We start from the raw sequence: 15,501 nt of genomic DNA on the forward strand, positions 1-15,501 counted from the left end.
ACGTGTGGGGAGGACTGTGAGTGCGCTCTGAGTTAGAACGTGCTGCTCAGAGGCAGGGGTCCTGAGAGAAGCTTTCCTGCCCATCACAGATGAAAGTAGGGTCAGAGCTTCTGAGGATGGACTCCTGTTTGGTGGAAAGGTCCCTGGAGCCACAGCTGTAACCCCTCTTGGGACCCGGGCCTTAGGAAAATGGACTTGGGAGGAACCCGGTGGAAGCTGTTGAGGGGCAGAGCTTCTCCCGTGACCCCCCGCGACCCCCCATGACCCCTCGTGACCCCCTATGACCCCTGCACACGAACAGTGGTTTTCCTTCTGCCGGTGGTGCCAGAGTCCTGGAGACGTGAACCCACTGGCTCGGGCCCTGGGGATGTGTGCAGGTGCACGTGGGAGTGAGCCTGCTCCCCAGAACCAGAGCAGGTCTGGGGACCTTGGGGACCGCAGAGGGAGCGTTAGGTGGCAGGTCCGCCTCCCGACCGCACAGTACTCTACAGAGCTCACTCCGTATCTGGGAGGGGCGCTGCCTCCTGTGTAAGAGAATAAGGCCACTGAGGGGCATCTGGGAAGGACACACAGAATCACTCGCTTCCGGGATGCTGCACCCCAGGGAGGCCCTGGAAGCTTCTTCCGCCAGGCCTCCAAGCCTCTCTGCTGGCCACGGGGATTCCAGGTCCCTGGCCTCTGCAGCCCTCTCCTGCTGACTTCTGATACTCTGGTCTGTCCTGAGAGGCATGGAAAGCAGGGGCCTTCAGCCACCGGACCCCCACACACCAGAACCCCAAGCTCACAGGGCTCAGCCCATGTGTTTTGCCTAAAAAGAACCCAGCAAGGGCCTGAGACTTGAGGTGAAAGATTGCAGACACCTCCGGGAGAGGCTGGTGCCCTCTGCCCCACTCCTGGCATGCCGTGGCCAGCCCAGCCCCATTCCTCCGGGCTTTAATCAGCCCCAGTGACTAAGTCTTAGATACTGACAGTTGGTACAGGGATGGAGGGTGGATCCGCAGCAGGACAGGTGGCCCAGCCTCTCCCGCACCTCCTGGCCATGTGTGAAAGGGTGCCTCCTGCCCACCCTGGCCGGGCACCGTAGCTGGGATGCCCTGTTCTCAGGCCCCCATCGTGGCCTGCGGGACAGAAGTGTGTGCCCTCCCGTGGCTGCCTGGCGTGGGCTAGGGACCTGGGGGTTGTGGAGGACACCTCTGCCCTTGTGGGGTGCAGTTGGAGCCCCTGAAGTCCTAGGCTTTCCATCCTGGGGTCAGATGTCCTTTCTCTGCCCTGTCTCCAGGACACCCTGGTGTCTCTCCTCTGGTTCCAGCTGAGATGAGTGGTCAGGATCTGTGGACTGGGAGGCGGGAGGCCCGCGCTCCAGACCTGAGACTATACCCGGTTTCGTCCAGGAGGAAGGGGCTCCGATAAGATTCTGCCGCCCTCCACACGCTTCCCCTGCCTCTCTCCCCCACAGACTGTATCTGGGAAACCCCATGGACCCCCCCGACCTGCTGAGCGTGGAGCTGAGCACCTCCCGGCCCCCCCAGCATCTAGGAGGGGTGAAAAGTAAGATCCCCTCTGCTCCTTGGTGTCCCTAACTCATTGGCTACTCAGGAAGCAGCACTGTCTTCACAGCCACCCTGAGCCTGCTGTTCTGGCTCTGGGGACAGTGGGGTCAGGGCAGCAGGCGGGACAGCTGTGTCCCTGGCTCTGGCTGGGCGTGGGGTGGAAGACAGGCAGCTGTATCCGCCGAGGTGCGCCTCCTCAGGCCGGGTCTGCAGCAGCCCCGTCCGCCCCGGCGTCCCTCCTCCCTCCTTTCACGGCCGAGCTCAGATCCTGGCTTTCCTCCCTTCCCCCTAATCCTACTCTCCTGTCCCAAGCCAAACCCCCCCCAAGCTCTGGCTCTGCCTGGAGCCTCCTCCATCTCCCGGTCCTCTGCCTGTCATACCAGACTGCCGTGTTCCTCATCCTGCCGCCCGCGGCCTCCCGTGTGCTGGGGGCTGGTACATTCACTCGCCCCCATTCACTTCTCTCCCTTGCTCTCTCTCCACGCTCTGCCCTCTCGTCTGGCCGTCTTCCTCCCTTGTCCTCTGTCCCGTTCCGTCCCTCTCCCCCTGTCCGCATGGCCTTTCTTGCAGGGGAGCCTCCACCTCGCCCACCTCAGCCTGCCTTCTTCACTCAGAGTAAGTGGGGCTGCTCCCGATGCCTCGGCCCCCACCCCCGCCCCCTCTCTCTCACTCCTCTCCTGGAAGGTACAGAGCCCGGGCAGCTGGGTGGGAGGGAGGCTGGTGTGTGCTGTGAGCTTCCGCGGCTGGCCTGGCCTAGCATGCCTGCCTCCTCCAGCCTGCCCCCCAGAGTCTGGGCTTTGGAGCACGAGTGTGGCGCTGGCTTCTGCCTCGGCCTCACTGCCTCTCAGACCTGCAGGCACTGTCGGGCTTCGTGGCGGTTGGTCAGGAGCGCCGTCCTCTCCAAGGATAGTTCCTATGGCCCCGATGGCAGGAGGCGGCTCCGTGCCTGCACTAATGGTGTGCCGTGATGGGGGCGGGGGTGACGGCTTACTAACTCGCCGGGGCCCAGGAGCAGAGCTGCCAGGGTCTTGTGCTGATGGAGGGAGTGACGGGCAGGAGCCAGTGTTGCTTGCTCCAGCTTAGACGGAGGGAGGTGGGGCTCACGGGCCCACACGGGGCTGCCTGCTGGGCAGAGCAGGTTCCGCCCTCCTGATCGAGTGGTCGGAGGTGCACTGAGAATCTGGCAGCCAATGGCTGACCTCGGACCTTGGGGGGAATTGGGAGTGGAGGGTTGCTGGGGGACACTCGGCTTTCTTTCCCATGTGCCACCTCCCCTGTGCCCCTGACCCGGCCTGACTGCTTTCCTGTCGGGGTCTCCCTTTCCTCACAGAACCAACCTATGACCCTGTGAGCGAGGACCAGGACCCCCTGTCCAGCGACTTCAAGAGGCTGGGCCTGCGGAAGCCAGGCCTGCCCCGAGGGCTGTGGCTGGCGAAGCCCTCAGCGCGGGTGCCGGGCACCAAGGCCGGCCGAGGCAGTGGGGCCGAGGTCACGCTCATCGACTTTGGTGAGGAGCCCGTGGTCCCGGCCCTGCGGCCCTGTGCGCCCTCCCTGGCGCAGCTGGCCATGGACGCCTGCTCCCTGCTGGATGAGACCCCGCCTCAGAGCCCCACGCGGGCACTGCCCCGGCCCCTGCACCCCACGCCTGTGGTGGACTGGGATGCCCGCCCGCTGCCCCCTCCGCCCGCCTATGACGATGTGGCCCAGGATGAGGATGACTTTGAGGTCTGCTCCATCAACAGCACCCTGGTGGGCATGGGGGTCCCTGCGGGGCCCAGCCAGGGCGAGACCAACTACGCCTTTGTGCCTGAGCAGGGGCGGCCGCCCCCTCCCCTGGAGGACAACCTGTTCCTCCCGCCCCAGGGTGGGGGCAAGCCGCCCAGCTCTGCACAGACCGCAGAGATCTTCCAGGCGCTACAGCAGGAGTGCATGAGGCAACTGCAGGTTCCGGCCGGCTCCCCGACCCCCTCTCCCAGCCCAGGGGGTGACGACAAGCCCCAGGTGCCCCCCCGGGTACCCATCCCCCCTCGGCCCACGCGCCCACACGTCCAGCTGTCTCCAGCCCCCTCGGGCGAGGAGGAGACTGGTCGGTGGCCTGGACCTGCCTCCCCTCCCCGGGTGCCTCCGCGGGAGCCCCTGTCCCCTCAAGGCTCGAGGACACCCAGCCCCCTGGCACCACCTGGTAGCTCCCCGCTGCCACCCCGACTCTCCAGCTCACCTGGGAAGACCATGCCCACCACCCAGAGCTTTGCCTCAGACCCCAAGTACGCCACCCCCCAGGTGATCCAGGCGCCTGGCCCGCGGGCCGGTCCCTGCATCCTGCCCATTGTCCGGGATGGCAAGAAGGTCAGCAGCACCCACTATTACTTGCTGCCTGAGCGGCCGTCCTACCTGGAGCGCTACCAGCGCTTCCTGCGTGAGGCCCAGAGCCCCGAGGAGCCGGCCCCCCTGCCTGTGCCCCTGCTGCTGCCCCCACCCAGCACCCCGGCCCCCGCCGCCCCCACGGCCACCGTGCGGCCGATGCCCCAGGCTGCCTCGGACCCCAAGGCCAACTTCTCCACCAACAACAGCAACCCAGGGGCCCGACCACCAGCCCCGAGGGCCACTGCTCGGCTGCCACAGAGGGGCTGCCCTGGGGACGGGCCAGAGGCGGGCCGGCCAGCAGACAAGATCCAGATGGTGAGCACCCAGCCTGGCTGTGGGTGAGGCGGGGCAGGGCCCAAGGGGCCTGGAGCAGTGGGCCCTAGTGGTGCTGACGGGGGTGGGGGTGTGCCCAGCTGCAGGCCATGGTGCATGGGGTGACCACAGAGGAGTGCCAGGCGGCCCTGCAGAGCCACGGCTGGAGCGTGCAGAGGGCTGCCCAGTATCTGAAGGTACCGCCACCTCTTGCTCGCTCTGGCTTTTAGGGACCCTGAAGCCTGGTTCTGCTGCCCCTAGCCCCCCGCCCCCTGGCTCCAGCTCTCCTCTTCCCCACCCTAGTTGGTGCCCTGGGTCCGCGTGTCCATGGCACCACCCTCACCCCCAGGTGGAGCAGCTCTTCGGGCTGGGCCTGCGGCCCAGAGGGGAGTGCCACAAAGTGCTGGAGATGTTCGACTGGAACCTGGAGCAGGCCGGCTGCCACCTTCTGGGCTCCTGGGGCCCTGCCCACCACAAGTGAGTGAGCCCCACAGTCTGCCCCGCTCCGTGCCCCGGGAGGGCTGTCCCGGAGCCTGCCACGCTGGGAGGAAGCCCAGCCCCTCGCAGGCCACTCCCGGCCAGGGACACAGCTCTCCAGCTACGGGAGGGAGGCGCGCACGAGGCTCAGGCAATCGTTTCTCCTAAATGTGTTTATTTGGACATTTTAGCCACTTGGTTTTCAAACGAGTAGAAGAGGGAATTGGAGCCTCTCCAGTTGAAGAGACCTTGCTGCCCTAGCACCTGCAGCGACCTGAGTGGCTCCAGGGAACGGTGCTTTAGGGCCCCGTGATTGACACACCTCTGTCTCACCTCTGTGTTTCCATATTTCTGTTTAAAGTAACATTTAAAATTTCAATGTTGGCCGGGCACCGTGGCTTATGCCTGTAATCCCCAGCACTGTGGGAGGCCAAGGAGGCAGGATCATGTGAGGTCAGGAGTTCGAGACCAGCCTGGCCAACATGGTGAGACCACGTCTCTACTAAAAATACAAAATTTAGCTGGGTGTGGTGGCGGGCACCTGTAATCCCAGCTACTCGGGAGGCTGAGGCAGGAGAGTGGCTTGAACCTGGGAGGCAGAGGTTGCTGTGAGCTGAGACGGCGCCACTGCACTCCAGCCTGGGCGACAGAGCGAGACCCTGTCTCCAAAAAAAAAAAATATTTTTTCACTAAAAAGAAAATGAATACATTTTCGTTAGTCTTTCCTGTAAAAGGTTTATATTATAGTGTAACAAAATACAGACATTTAAAATATGTACATATATAAACATACTTTATATATTATGTAAATATGTATGTTAGAGTGCTGCCAAGTCAAAAAGCAGTGAACTGAGGTCAGATGGGTGGAGCCGGCATCATGGCAGGAGGTGGGGCTGACACGGGCCAGGGCCTGGAGACGGCAGCTCAGTCAGGGCCCTTGTCCCATCAGCGTGGCCTGTGCATGGTGCTGAGTTTCTCCATATGTAAAGTGTGTAGATAATAGTGCCCACCCTAGGCCTGGCGCGGTGGCTCACGTCTGTAATCCCAGCACTTTGGGAGGCTGAGGAGGGCGGATCACGAGGTCAGGAGATCGAGACCATCCTGGCTAACCCGGTGAAACCCCGTCTCTACTAAAAATACAAAAAATTAGCCGGGCGAGGTGGCGGCGCCTGTAGTCCCAGCTACTCGGGAGGCTGAGGCAGGAGAATGGCGGGAACCCGGGAACCAGAACTTGCAGTGAGCCGAGATTACGCCACAGCACTCCAGCCTGGGTGACAGAGTGAGACGCCGTCTCAAAAAAATAAAATAAAAAAATAGTGCCCACCCTGTGGAAGGGACTGGCGCGATGGATGGGGGACGTGTCTGTCACATCACGCACAGCATGCCTGGCACCAGGACACAGGCACCCCGTGTCCCCCGTCTCCCATACTGTCTCGGCTGGTTCTTACTGATTCACACCCGGGACGCAGGCACCCCGTGTCCCCCGTCTGTCTCATACTGTCTCGGCTGGTTCTTACTGATTCACACCCACTTAGGCTTGGGCTTTTCCGCACCGGTCGTCCACAGATTGTCTTAATACGCAGGAGTGCTAGTTAATTTACTCATCGTTTATTAAAGTACAGAGAAAGGATATCCAGGATGATAAATTTCACAGTTCTTGCCGGGGACTGCCAGCTTCCAGTGGTGTTGCCTGGCACCAGGAGACAGTGACTGCTGTGGCCCCCGGTACCCGGCCCACTGGCCTTTCTGTAACCTGTGTAACTGCTGTTGGTTTCCCATTCTGCAGGCGCTGAGACGCGTCCGAAGAACCAGAGGACCTGGCTGAAGGAATCGCCTGAGCCTGTCCATCCACCAGGGCTGGGGAGATGCTCCCATCCAGGCCTGGAGGACCTGCTGCTCCTGGGGACGGAGCAAGGCCAAGGCAGCGGGAGGCTGGGAGCCCTGCCCTGCCCATCCCTCCCGCACCATCGCTGTCCCTGCAGACTTTGGTTCGGTGCCCCAGCCAAGATGAGGAAGGGGCCCGGTGAAGACAGGCCTGGGGGCTGCCCCAGCAGGCTCTGGGTATGACCTGCCTCTGGCCCGGGTCCTGGGTGACCAGACGGGGAGGAAACCTGACTGGACCTGGGCAGGCAGGATGTGTTGGCCACAGAGAGGCGGACCAGTACCCATTAGGATCTCCTAGGACTGGGCCTTCTTCTAGGGGGCCCCCGGCAGGCAGTTGGGGTGTCGGGCAGAATGTGACTGGTGGCCTCACCATGGACTTGAATGGGACTTGGCTGGCCTCAGGATCTCGTGCCTGGAAATAGCCTGAGGTGGCTCAGGAGGCAGAGAAAGGGCGCCAGACCATTCTCTGGCGGGGACCAGGGCCCAAGGCCCCGGGCTGGAAGGAGACCAAGGGGCAGCCGCCCGGGAGGGACGTCAGTGCTTCCTCTTCCACCCAATTTCCCGTGCGGTTCCATGTTTTCCCACCAGCCTGTCGGCAAAGTTGCTGCCCCAGCATTCGGTACCTGCTTCTTCCAGAGAAATAAAGTTAGTTTCTATTTTATGTTACTTACTTGCACCTGCCTGTTCCTTTGCTTGTTGGTCAGCAAGCTCCAGGCCCCAAGGGAGGCTCCCCCCGGCCGCCAGCATCTGCTCCGGGCAGCAGGGCTTGTGGCGCCACCTGGAGGCAGCGGGAGGGCGTGCAGCGCTGGGCACCGGGAGGCGTCTCCCCTTACACAGCGGGCAGCGCGGCCAGAGTCCCCACCGGTCTGGTCAGTGACTTTCACAGTGCCTGGACTTCATTTGCCGTATGGAGCTCTGTAAGGCAGGATATATGCTGCAGGAGAGAGTACAGCAACTCAGTTACACGGAGCCAAGCCAGAGATGTTAGGAACAAGGAGCCCTTCAGTATGTTAGGCGTTTTAATTTTGTTCTTCTGAATAACTCATATATTCACACGGTTCAAAATTGAAAAGGCCCTGAAGAGTGTACAGTGAAATGACCCACCCCAGCCGTCCACTTCCTCAGCCCAGAGACGCCTGTGTCACCAGTTTCTTGTGTAGTGCTTGTGTTTGTTTTTGGTTTTTTACTTAACAGTATTTTGAAGAATTCCATAGCAATATTGAACGTGCTTCCCCATTCTTTTTTTTTGTTTTTTTGAGACAGAGTTTTGCTCTTGTTGCCCAGGCCGGAGTGCAGTGGCATGTTCTCTGCTCACAGCAACCTCTGCCTCCCAGGTTCAAGCGATTCTCCTGCCTCAGTCCCTGAGTAGCTGGAACTACAGGCGCCCACCACGACGCCCAGCCAAATTTTGTATTTTTAATAGAGATGGGCTTTCTCCATGTTGGCCAGGCTGGTCTTAAACTCCTGACCTCAGGTCATCTGCCCGCCTCAGCCTCCCAAAGGGCTGGGATTACAGGTGTGAGTCACCGCGCCCGGCTGGGCTTCCCATTGTTTTGGGTTGCATGGCTGTATGGGTGTACCACAACCTACATACCTGGGCTCCTTTTGATGAAGGGCAATTTTAGTGGTATCTGGTCCTTTGCAGTTACACTCATTGCCTCAGTAAATGGTGTATGTGGGCACGTCAATCTGAACGATGAGTCCGCAGCAGTGGCACTCCTGGGTCAAAGTGTGTGCCATGGCGGCGGGTGCTGCTGAGCCTGCCCCCAGCGGAGGGGCGTCTCAGTTGCCCGCCACCTGTGCAGGAGAGCGTTCCGTGTTTTAAGTTTTCTGATCTTTACCAGACTGTTAGAAAGTAGTGTTTCTATAGTTTTAATATGCATTTCTCTTATGAATAAACTCAAAAGTAAGTTGAGCCATTTGTATTTCCTTTTTAATGAGTTGCCTATTAATATCCTTGGCCCATTACAAAATGTTAGATTATTCGTCAGTTTCTTACTGCTTTCCAGGAAATCACCAGATCAATTAAGGAAACTAGCTCTTTGAGCTTCACATATGATCATGTGAACTTGATAGGAAAAGAGATAAATCATAAGAAAGTAAGCTGATGACTCGGGTTTATTGAAAACAAAACAGGCCACTCAGGATGAGTCTGGGGCACCTGTGTCTGTGGCTATAGGCTGGCCTTTGGGGGTAGGCCCTGAGGCTCAGAAGCTCTGAGGCCTGGCAGGTTTGCATATGCCATTTGCAAAGGCAGGAATTCTATTTTAACTGTGATTTAAAATACCTACTCAAATAGATAATAAAAAGGAACAAGTTCTTTTTTTTTTTTTTTTTTTTTTTTCTGAGACGAAGTCTTGCTCTGTCACCCAGGCTGGAGTGCAGTGGCACGATCTCAGCTCACTGCAACCTCCGCCTCCCGGGTTCAAGCAATTCTCCTGCCTCAGCCTCCCCAGTAGCTGGGATTACAGGCATGCGCCATCGCACCCGACTAATTTTTGGATTTTTAGTAGAGACAAGGTTTCACCATATTGGTCAGGCTGCTCTTGAACCTCATGATCTGCCTGCCTCAGCCTTGATCCCAAAGTGCTGGGATTACAGGCATGAGCCACCGCACCCAGCCAGAACACGTTCATATTAAGTGAGCTTTGAGCATTGCTGGTAGACCTGGATTTCATTCCCAGGTCAGTTTCATCTTAGAAACGTTATTTAACCTTTCTGAGTCTGTAAACTGATGGAGTAATTCCTGCTTTCTAGAAGGGTTGTGAGGACTGACTGAGGTTGTGAAGGTAAAACATTTTGCTTAGTGTGTGGGCCATAGTCAGTACCCACTACACAGCAGTTATTATAAATGTTATTTTCCCGTGTTCCTGCCTGTTTCTATTAATCAGTAGCTTCCGTTGTGCACTGACCACACTCTGCACATAGAATTGTGTTTTACATTTCTCCTTTTCCCTATTTTTTTCGGAAACAGTTTATTCTTTTGCTCACGATTATCCTATTTAGAGATCATAGGTGTTTTTACTTCATTTTTAAAAAGACATCAATTTTTTTGTAAGCAATCCAGACGTGTGTATGCTTTACAAGCATTTAAAAATCCGTTTCAGAGTCAACACATTCAGAAGGGTTTTTGCAGGGGCAGAGGATGTCAAAGCAGCTGGAGTTTTCTCAGGGGAGCAGCGAACCCCATGTACCTTTCCTGCCGGACACAAGTTCCCTAAACCCTGGGGTTTCCTGCTATGTTTTTCTTGCTTCTAACTGGCCTGCCAGCTTTTCCAGCATCTCCTGGGTTTACCGAAAAGGTCTTCAGTTGGGATGTTGAAACGCTGACGCAGGCGCGTTTGCCCACAGTGAGAATCAACTCAGTGGGGAGGTGTTGGGTGCTTTTTGTGTGTTGAGCCCTGATGAGGAAACCCGAGCCGAGTAGAAACAGTTTGTGCCCCAGAGGGGTTCTCAGTCTTTGGGGGACTGTGACATCATCACGGCAAGACAAGTGCTCTGTAATCACTGTGCGCCAGGTGCCCTGGGAGCAGAGGAAGTGGCTCCCCACGAGGCCACGTTGTGCTGACGTGATGGGTAAGAACGGTGCGTGCCAGGTAGGCGAGGGGACAAAAGCACTGCACCCGAGGCGGCGGACGCCAGCCGGCTTGTCCCAAGCACTGAAGTTTGCAAGGCCAGAGCGCATCCTTTTGTTGTTTTGGGGCTGGGTTAGAGGCGGTTCTCGTGATCCTGGCACGTGAGGCAGGCCTGGATCATGAGGCTGCTAGTGTGGAATGCTGAGTTCTTTTCGACTTTGTGGACGAAGGAAGACAGCAGGAATAGCCAGAGGGGCGGTGGGGTTGCGTCTGCGTGTTTAAGCAGGAAGGGTTTGCTTGAAAGTGGCTGGCGGCTCCACTGTGGCCACAAGAGGAGGAAAGACCTAGCGTGCGTCTCTCACTGCACACTGCGGACAACAAGGTGTCCTTAAGTCGAAGCAAGTTAATCTGTACAGAAACTAAATTTGGAGATTGGAGGAACCTCCAACTCCTGGAATCTTTGTCGAGAGTGAGGGCTCTTGAAGGCCAGCCCAGGGCCACTGCCGGTCTAGAGCGAAGTTTTCAGCCACCTGAGGTGAAACGATGAGAGCTACAGGACTGAGCTTTCTTTAAAATGAAACAGATTCCGTTTCAAGGACGGTCTTTATTCGGATGTTTTTGTCTTCCTGAGTTCTTGGTATTGAAATGGCTGTTCTTGCGTCGTGGTGGTGGCGGTGGTGTTAGACGGTAACTGTGTCCCCGTGTCCTTGGGGAGCAATGCTCTGTCCCGATGCGCCCCCAGCAATGACTGCTATTTTAGGGACCCCGAAGTCAGTCTTGAGGACCCGGGGCCAGCGTGCGTTCGCGTTGGGCAGCACCACCTATTGGCACAATGTGGCGTTGCAGGCCCTCTGGCTGAATTTCCGAGCGTGGGAGGGATGAGACTGCAGTCATTAAGGGCCTCTTAAATCAATTAAGTCCAAATCTGCTGGCCAAGCCCACGGGTGCTTAAAGGGAAGCTCCGGGTCGCCCACCATCCGGAGCCAAACGGGGACCAGCGAGGATCTAAGGTCAGGAAAGGAGACTGGTGGGGGTCTCTGAAAAAGGCCACGCTTGCACCTGGGCCAGAAGCCTGCGGCTCTGGGCTAGCTGGAGGGAAGCTGAGGGTTGGCAGAGTGGGCAGCCACTCTCCCGCAGAAGTCCTGGCATCACACCACTCCATTTGGGAAGCCTCGGCTCCACTGTATTTAAAAACATGTTTTTATGATTGTCAGACATGCTCTTTGTTGAATGGGACCATTCAGAAAAGAGCAGTGAGAAAATTAAACACCCAGAAAGCCACTTAAAATTTTGATATATTGACTGGGCGTGGTAGCTCAATCCTGTAATCCCAGCACTTTGGGAGGCCGAGACGGGCGGATCACGAGGTCAGGAGATCGAGACCATCCTGGCTGACACGGTGAAACCCCGTCTCTACTAAAAATACGAAGAAAACCTAGCCGGGCGATGTGGCGGGCGCCTGTAGTCCCAGCTACACGGGAGGCTGAGGCAGGAGAATGGCGTAAACCCGGGAGGCGGAGCTTGCAGTGAGCTGAGATCCGGCCACTGCCCTCCAGCCTGGGCGATAGAGGGAGACTCTGTCTCAAAAAAAAAAAAATTTTTTTTTGATATTATTTTTTCCACTTTTTTTCTGTGCACATATATGTTATGTGTATTACGGTTTTATAAAATAAGATCATCCAGCATGCAGGGTTTACTTTTTTTTTTTTTACGACTCTGAGGCGGGGTCTCCCTCTTTCCCCCCAGCCTGGGGGGCAGTGGCCGGATCTCAGCTCACTGCAAGCTCCGCCTCCCGGGTTCCCGCCATTCTCCTGCCTCAGCCTCCCGAGGAGCTGGGACTACAGGCGCCGCCACCTCGCCCGGCTAGTTTTTTGCATTTTTTAGTAGAGACGGGGTTTCACCGGGTTAGCCAGGATGGTCTCGATCTCCTGACCTCGTGATCTGCCCGTCTCGGCCTCCCACAGTGCTGGGATTACAGGCTTGAGCCACCGCGCCCGGCCGCAGTAATTGTTTTAATGGAAGACATACTGTCTGTGATGGCAAATCACTGGGTCCCTAGTCCCATGTGCTCCCCTGCCAGTATCACAGAGGGCCCTGGAGCGGTGAGCACCCCTGTGCCGGGGCGGGCTCTGGGAGGACTCAGCCTGCAGGGAGCACCCCTACTCCCTTCCCTTCTTGGCCTGCCAGCCGCCCACCTCGCTCACCTGCTCTCCCTTGGAACCTCGGGGCTGATCATGGCCTTGGGAGTGAGAACTGATCAGAGGAAAAGCTGTGTCAGGCCTAGCCTGGGTTGGAGGTGGCGGCGCCACAGGCTTGAGCTTCTTTCATGGGCCCCGGCAGCACTGTGTTTGGGAGAGGGGCTCGGCTGCCGGAAGTCCTGCGGTTACGAGCACTCTGTCTTGTCTGATAACCACAGCCTAGGCCGCAGGCAGGAAAGCTAACAGCTTCCTCTAAGGTGCATTTATTTTTCTTTGTCTCGGTTACATCCTTCCAATTTGGAATATTCTAATTCCTTTCTCTACTAGAAGTTTTGTTGTTGTTTTTGAGACAGGGTCTCGCTCGGTCCCCCAGGCTGGAGCACAGTGGCACAATCTGGGCTCAGTGCAACCTCCGCCTCCCGGGCTCAGGTGACTCTTCCACCTCAGCCTCCCGAGTAGCTGGGATCACAGGCACGCGCCACCACGCCCGGCTAGTTTTTTGTAGAGACGGGGTTTCACCATGTCGCTCAGTCTGGTCTGGAACTCCTTCCTGGGCTCAAGCAATCCACCTGCCTCAGCCTCCCAAAGTGCTAGGATAAAAGGCGTCAACCACCGTGCCCAGGCATTTTTTTTTTTTTTAATTGAAACAATTTTTTTTTTCTGGAAGCTTCTGAGGTCAAAAAAGGAAAAAGAAAAATAAAATTTTGCCCTCTCATAGAAGTTTCAAAATTTCAGATAATATCATATGTCTAAGTATGTTATTCATCCATCAACACATATTTCCTGCTTTCTGTTGTGTACCTGGCACTACTGGGAGCCAGCGGTACAGTGAGGAGCAAAGTAGGAACAGGTTGCCAGGTATGGAGGGGCCTAACATCACAAAAGCTGTTGTTCCGACTGTCAGCCCCGTGCCAGAATAAAAGAATGGATTTTCCCCCCAGATAAAATGTTTACCTTCTTTGCCAAAAGAACATTCTCATTATGGAGCTTCTGGATAACCTCCCTCTCAGAGGGTTTCCTGGGCAACTCCACCCAAGATGATGCCCGAAGTGTCCTACAAGAGAGAGAACAACAGAACCTGCAGCTCGTTCGGGCTCCTGAGTCCAATCCCTGCTGAACAGCAGCGTGGCGCTTCTCTCCTGCTGTGTGTGTGTTTTTAATGTGCTCACTTTATTATAGATTTGTAAATACTGACTACATGTGCCAAAGTACTCTGTCACTCCCCTTTGGTTGGGTATAGAGGTAGTTCTCATTTTTCTTCTGTTATTCTTATTGCCAAAAAAAGCGAATTGTGCTAAGTCTGTTACTATCGAATCATCCCCTCTCAGTGCTTAGCATTTGCTCTGGTGCGTTTCCTTGAAAAAAAATCACAGTTGGCCATTATGCTATTTTTTTTTTTTTTGGATACAGAACCTCACTCTTTGCCCAGACTGGAGTGCAGTGGTGCAATCTTGGCCGACTGCAGCCTCTGCCTCCCAGGTTTAAGTGATTCTCCTGCCTCAGCCTCCTAAATAGCTGGGATTACAGGTGACCGCCACCATGCCAGGCTAATTTTTGTATTTTTACTAGAGACGGGGTTTCACTATGTTGGCCAGGCTGGTCTTAAACTCCTGACCTCAAGTGATTCACCCACCTCGGCCACCCAGAGTGCTGGGATTCCAGGTGTGAGCCGCCACGCCGGGCCCATTCTAGCCTTTTAATCTCTCAATGGCATCAGTTTCCTCATCTTGAAATGGGTTTGAGACATTGTGAGGAATTCGATGTGTCAAAACTTCCAGCTGCGAGACCTTATTTCCTGTTCACTTTTGCTTCTTCCCTGCAGACCAAGTTGGAGGCACGTCCTCCGTCTGCCAGACCTCCTCTCGTGCCTCTTGCTGTACGCAGACCGTTGTGAGACAGAGAGAAACCAGCAGTCCCTTCCCGGCGGGAGCTTGCACTGGATGGGAGGGGCTCATGGAGGAGGCAGTTGAGGAAATGCATTGTGGTGGTGGGGTGGGGGGAGGTAGGCACAGCCAGACTGTGAGCCAGGCAGGACTGGGCAGATTTGGTCATGGGTGGCCTCAGTGGCAGCAGCATCAAGGGTTCTGGGACCAAAGCCACTTAGTTTGGTGCTAGTCTCAGTGCCCTCCGCCCACGTCCTCCAAACCTGAGGAGGCCTCGCGGCTACCTGTGGAGATCCATGGCCTGTGGCCCATTCTCATCTTGTGCCTCTCAGGCGAATTTTCTCTTTGGGTTGTTGTATTTTTCAGTTCTAAAATTTTCATGTTTCTCTTTAATATTTCATGTGTCTGCCAAGATGATGTGTCTTTTTGTTCACTTCGGTAGTGTTTGTTTTTACTTCTTGGAGCATGGTTTTAACAGCTGCTTAACGTCTGTGGTATTCCAACACCGGCCTCGTCGTGGGATTGGCCTCTGTTACTTGTCTGTCTCCTTGTGAGATGTGAGAGTTCTGTGGTTCTTCGTATGTTGAGTAGTTTTGGATTGTATCTTAGACCTTTTGAAGATGATGTTATGAGATTCTGGGTCTTGTTTAAAGCCCGCAGAGAATGTGATTTTTGTTTGTCGACGGGTTGATTTTAGCAGGTAGTTGACTTAGACTGAGACCCCAAGTTCTGCCTCCTGTGAGGGGCGGCTGCAATGTCAGTTCAGTTTTCAAGTCTTTGTATTTTGCGGTTGGGATCCGTCCCACGTGTGCACCAACCAGTGACCAGTCTGGGACCGGGGTGGTAATCTGCCCACGGTTCAGTTCTCAGGGCCTTCGGTACGCAATTTACGGTCCATGCCTGTGCCGTCAAGGGATGGGCCCAGGAGCTCGGATCCAGCTTTATGGGATTCCTGCCCTGAGCCACCTCCTTTTCAGTCTCTGTGACACTTTCTGGCTTTCGGGTCAGCCCCCCACCATTCCCCCACCCTTCTGGCTCTCTGGCTTGAAGGCCTGGGCTTTAGCTTCCCTGCTGCACCACACACTTCCTGAGACTGCAGCTGCCTCTGGGGCCAAACAAAGAGAAGACGGAAAGAGCGAAAAAAGCCAGTGGGAATTTCCCCCATACTTTCAGAAGCACAAATCCTCTGGTCAGAGAGAAGAGTTCTAGGTGCTTGTCCAACTGTTGTGGTGGGTTTGCTGTAAACTAGATACCCATT

At 56.2% G+C, this 15,501-nt stretch overlaps 1 protein-coding gene and 1 long non-coding RNA gene across 2 annotated transcripts in view; one reads left to right on the top strand and one right to left on the bottom strand.

The window, feature by feature from the left end:
• The window catches only part of TNK2 (tyrosine kinase non receptor 2), a 29,608-nt gene extending 24,901 nt beyond the window's left edge, over positions 1–4,707 (top strand). The window contains exons 12-17 of the mRNA XM_031935096.1: positions 302–377; positions 1,315–1,548; positions 2,121–2,165; positions 2,881–4,229; positions 4,328–4,423; positions 4,576–4,707. Coding sequence (XP_031790956.1) covers positions 302–377; positions 1,315–1,548; positions 2,121–2,165; positions 2,881–4,229; positions 4,328–4,423; positions 4,576–4,707 — 1,932 coding nt within the window. The remainder of the gene's footprint in view (positions 1–301; positions 378–1,314; positions 1,549–2,120; positions 2,166–2,880; positions 4,230–4,327; positions 4,424–4,575) is intronic.
• A 2,081-nt stretch (positions 4,708–6,788) lies between these two features.
• Positions 6,789–12,500, bottom strand: LOC111544350. The gene is made up of 3 exons (XR_002732119.2): positions 12,367–12,500; positions 8,182–8,384; positions 6,789–7,521 (listed from the first exon to the last, which is right to left on the bottom strand). It is a non-coding gene; the product is annotated as an uncharacterized LOC111544350 (long non-coding RNA).
• Positions 12,501–15,501: the final 3,001 nt, after the last annotated feature.

Source organism: Piliocolobus tephrosceles, chromosome 2, assembly GCF_002776525.5.
Source record: "Piliocolobus tephrosceles isolate RC106 chromosome 2, ASM277652v3, whole genome shotgun sequence".
In the NCBI taxonomy this organism is placed as follows: Eukaryota; Metazoa; Chordata; class Mammalia; order Primates; family Cercopithecidae; genus Piliocolobus; species Piliocolobus tephrosceles.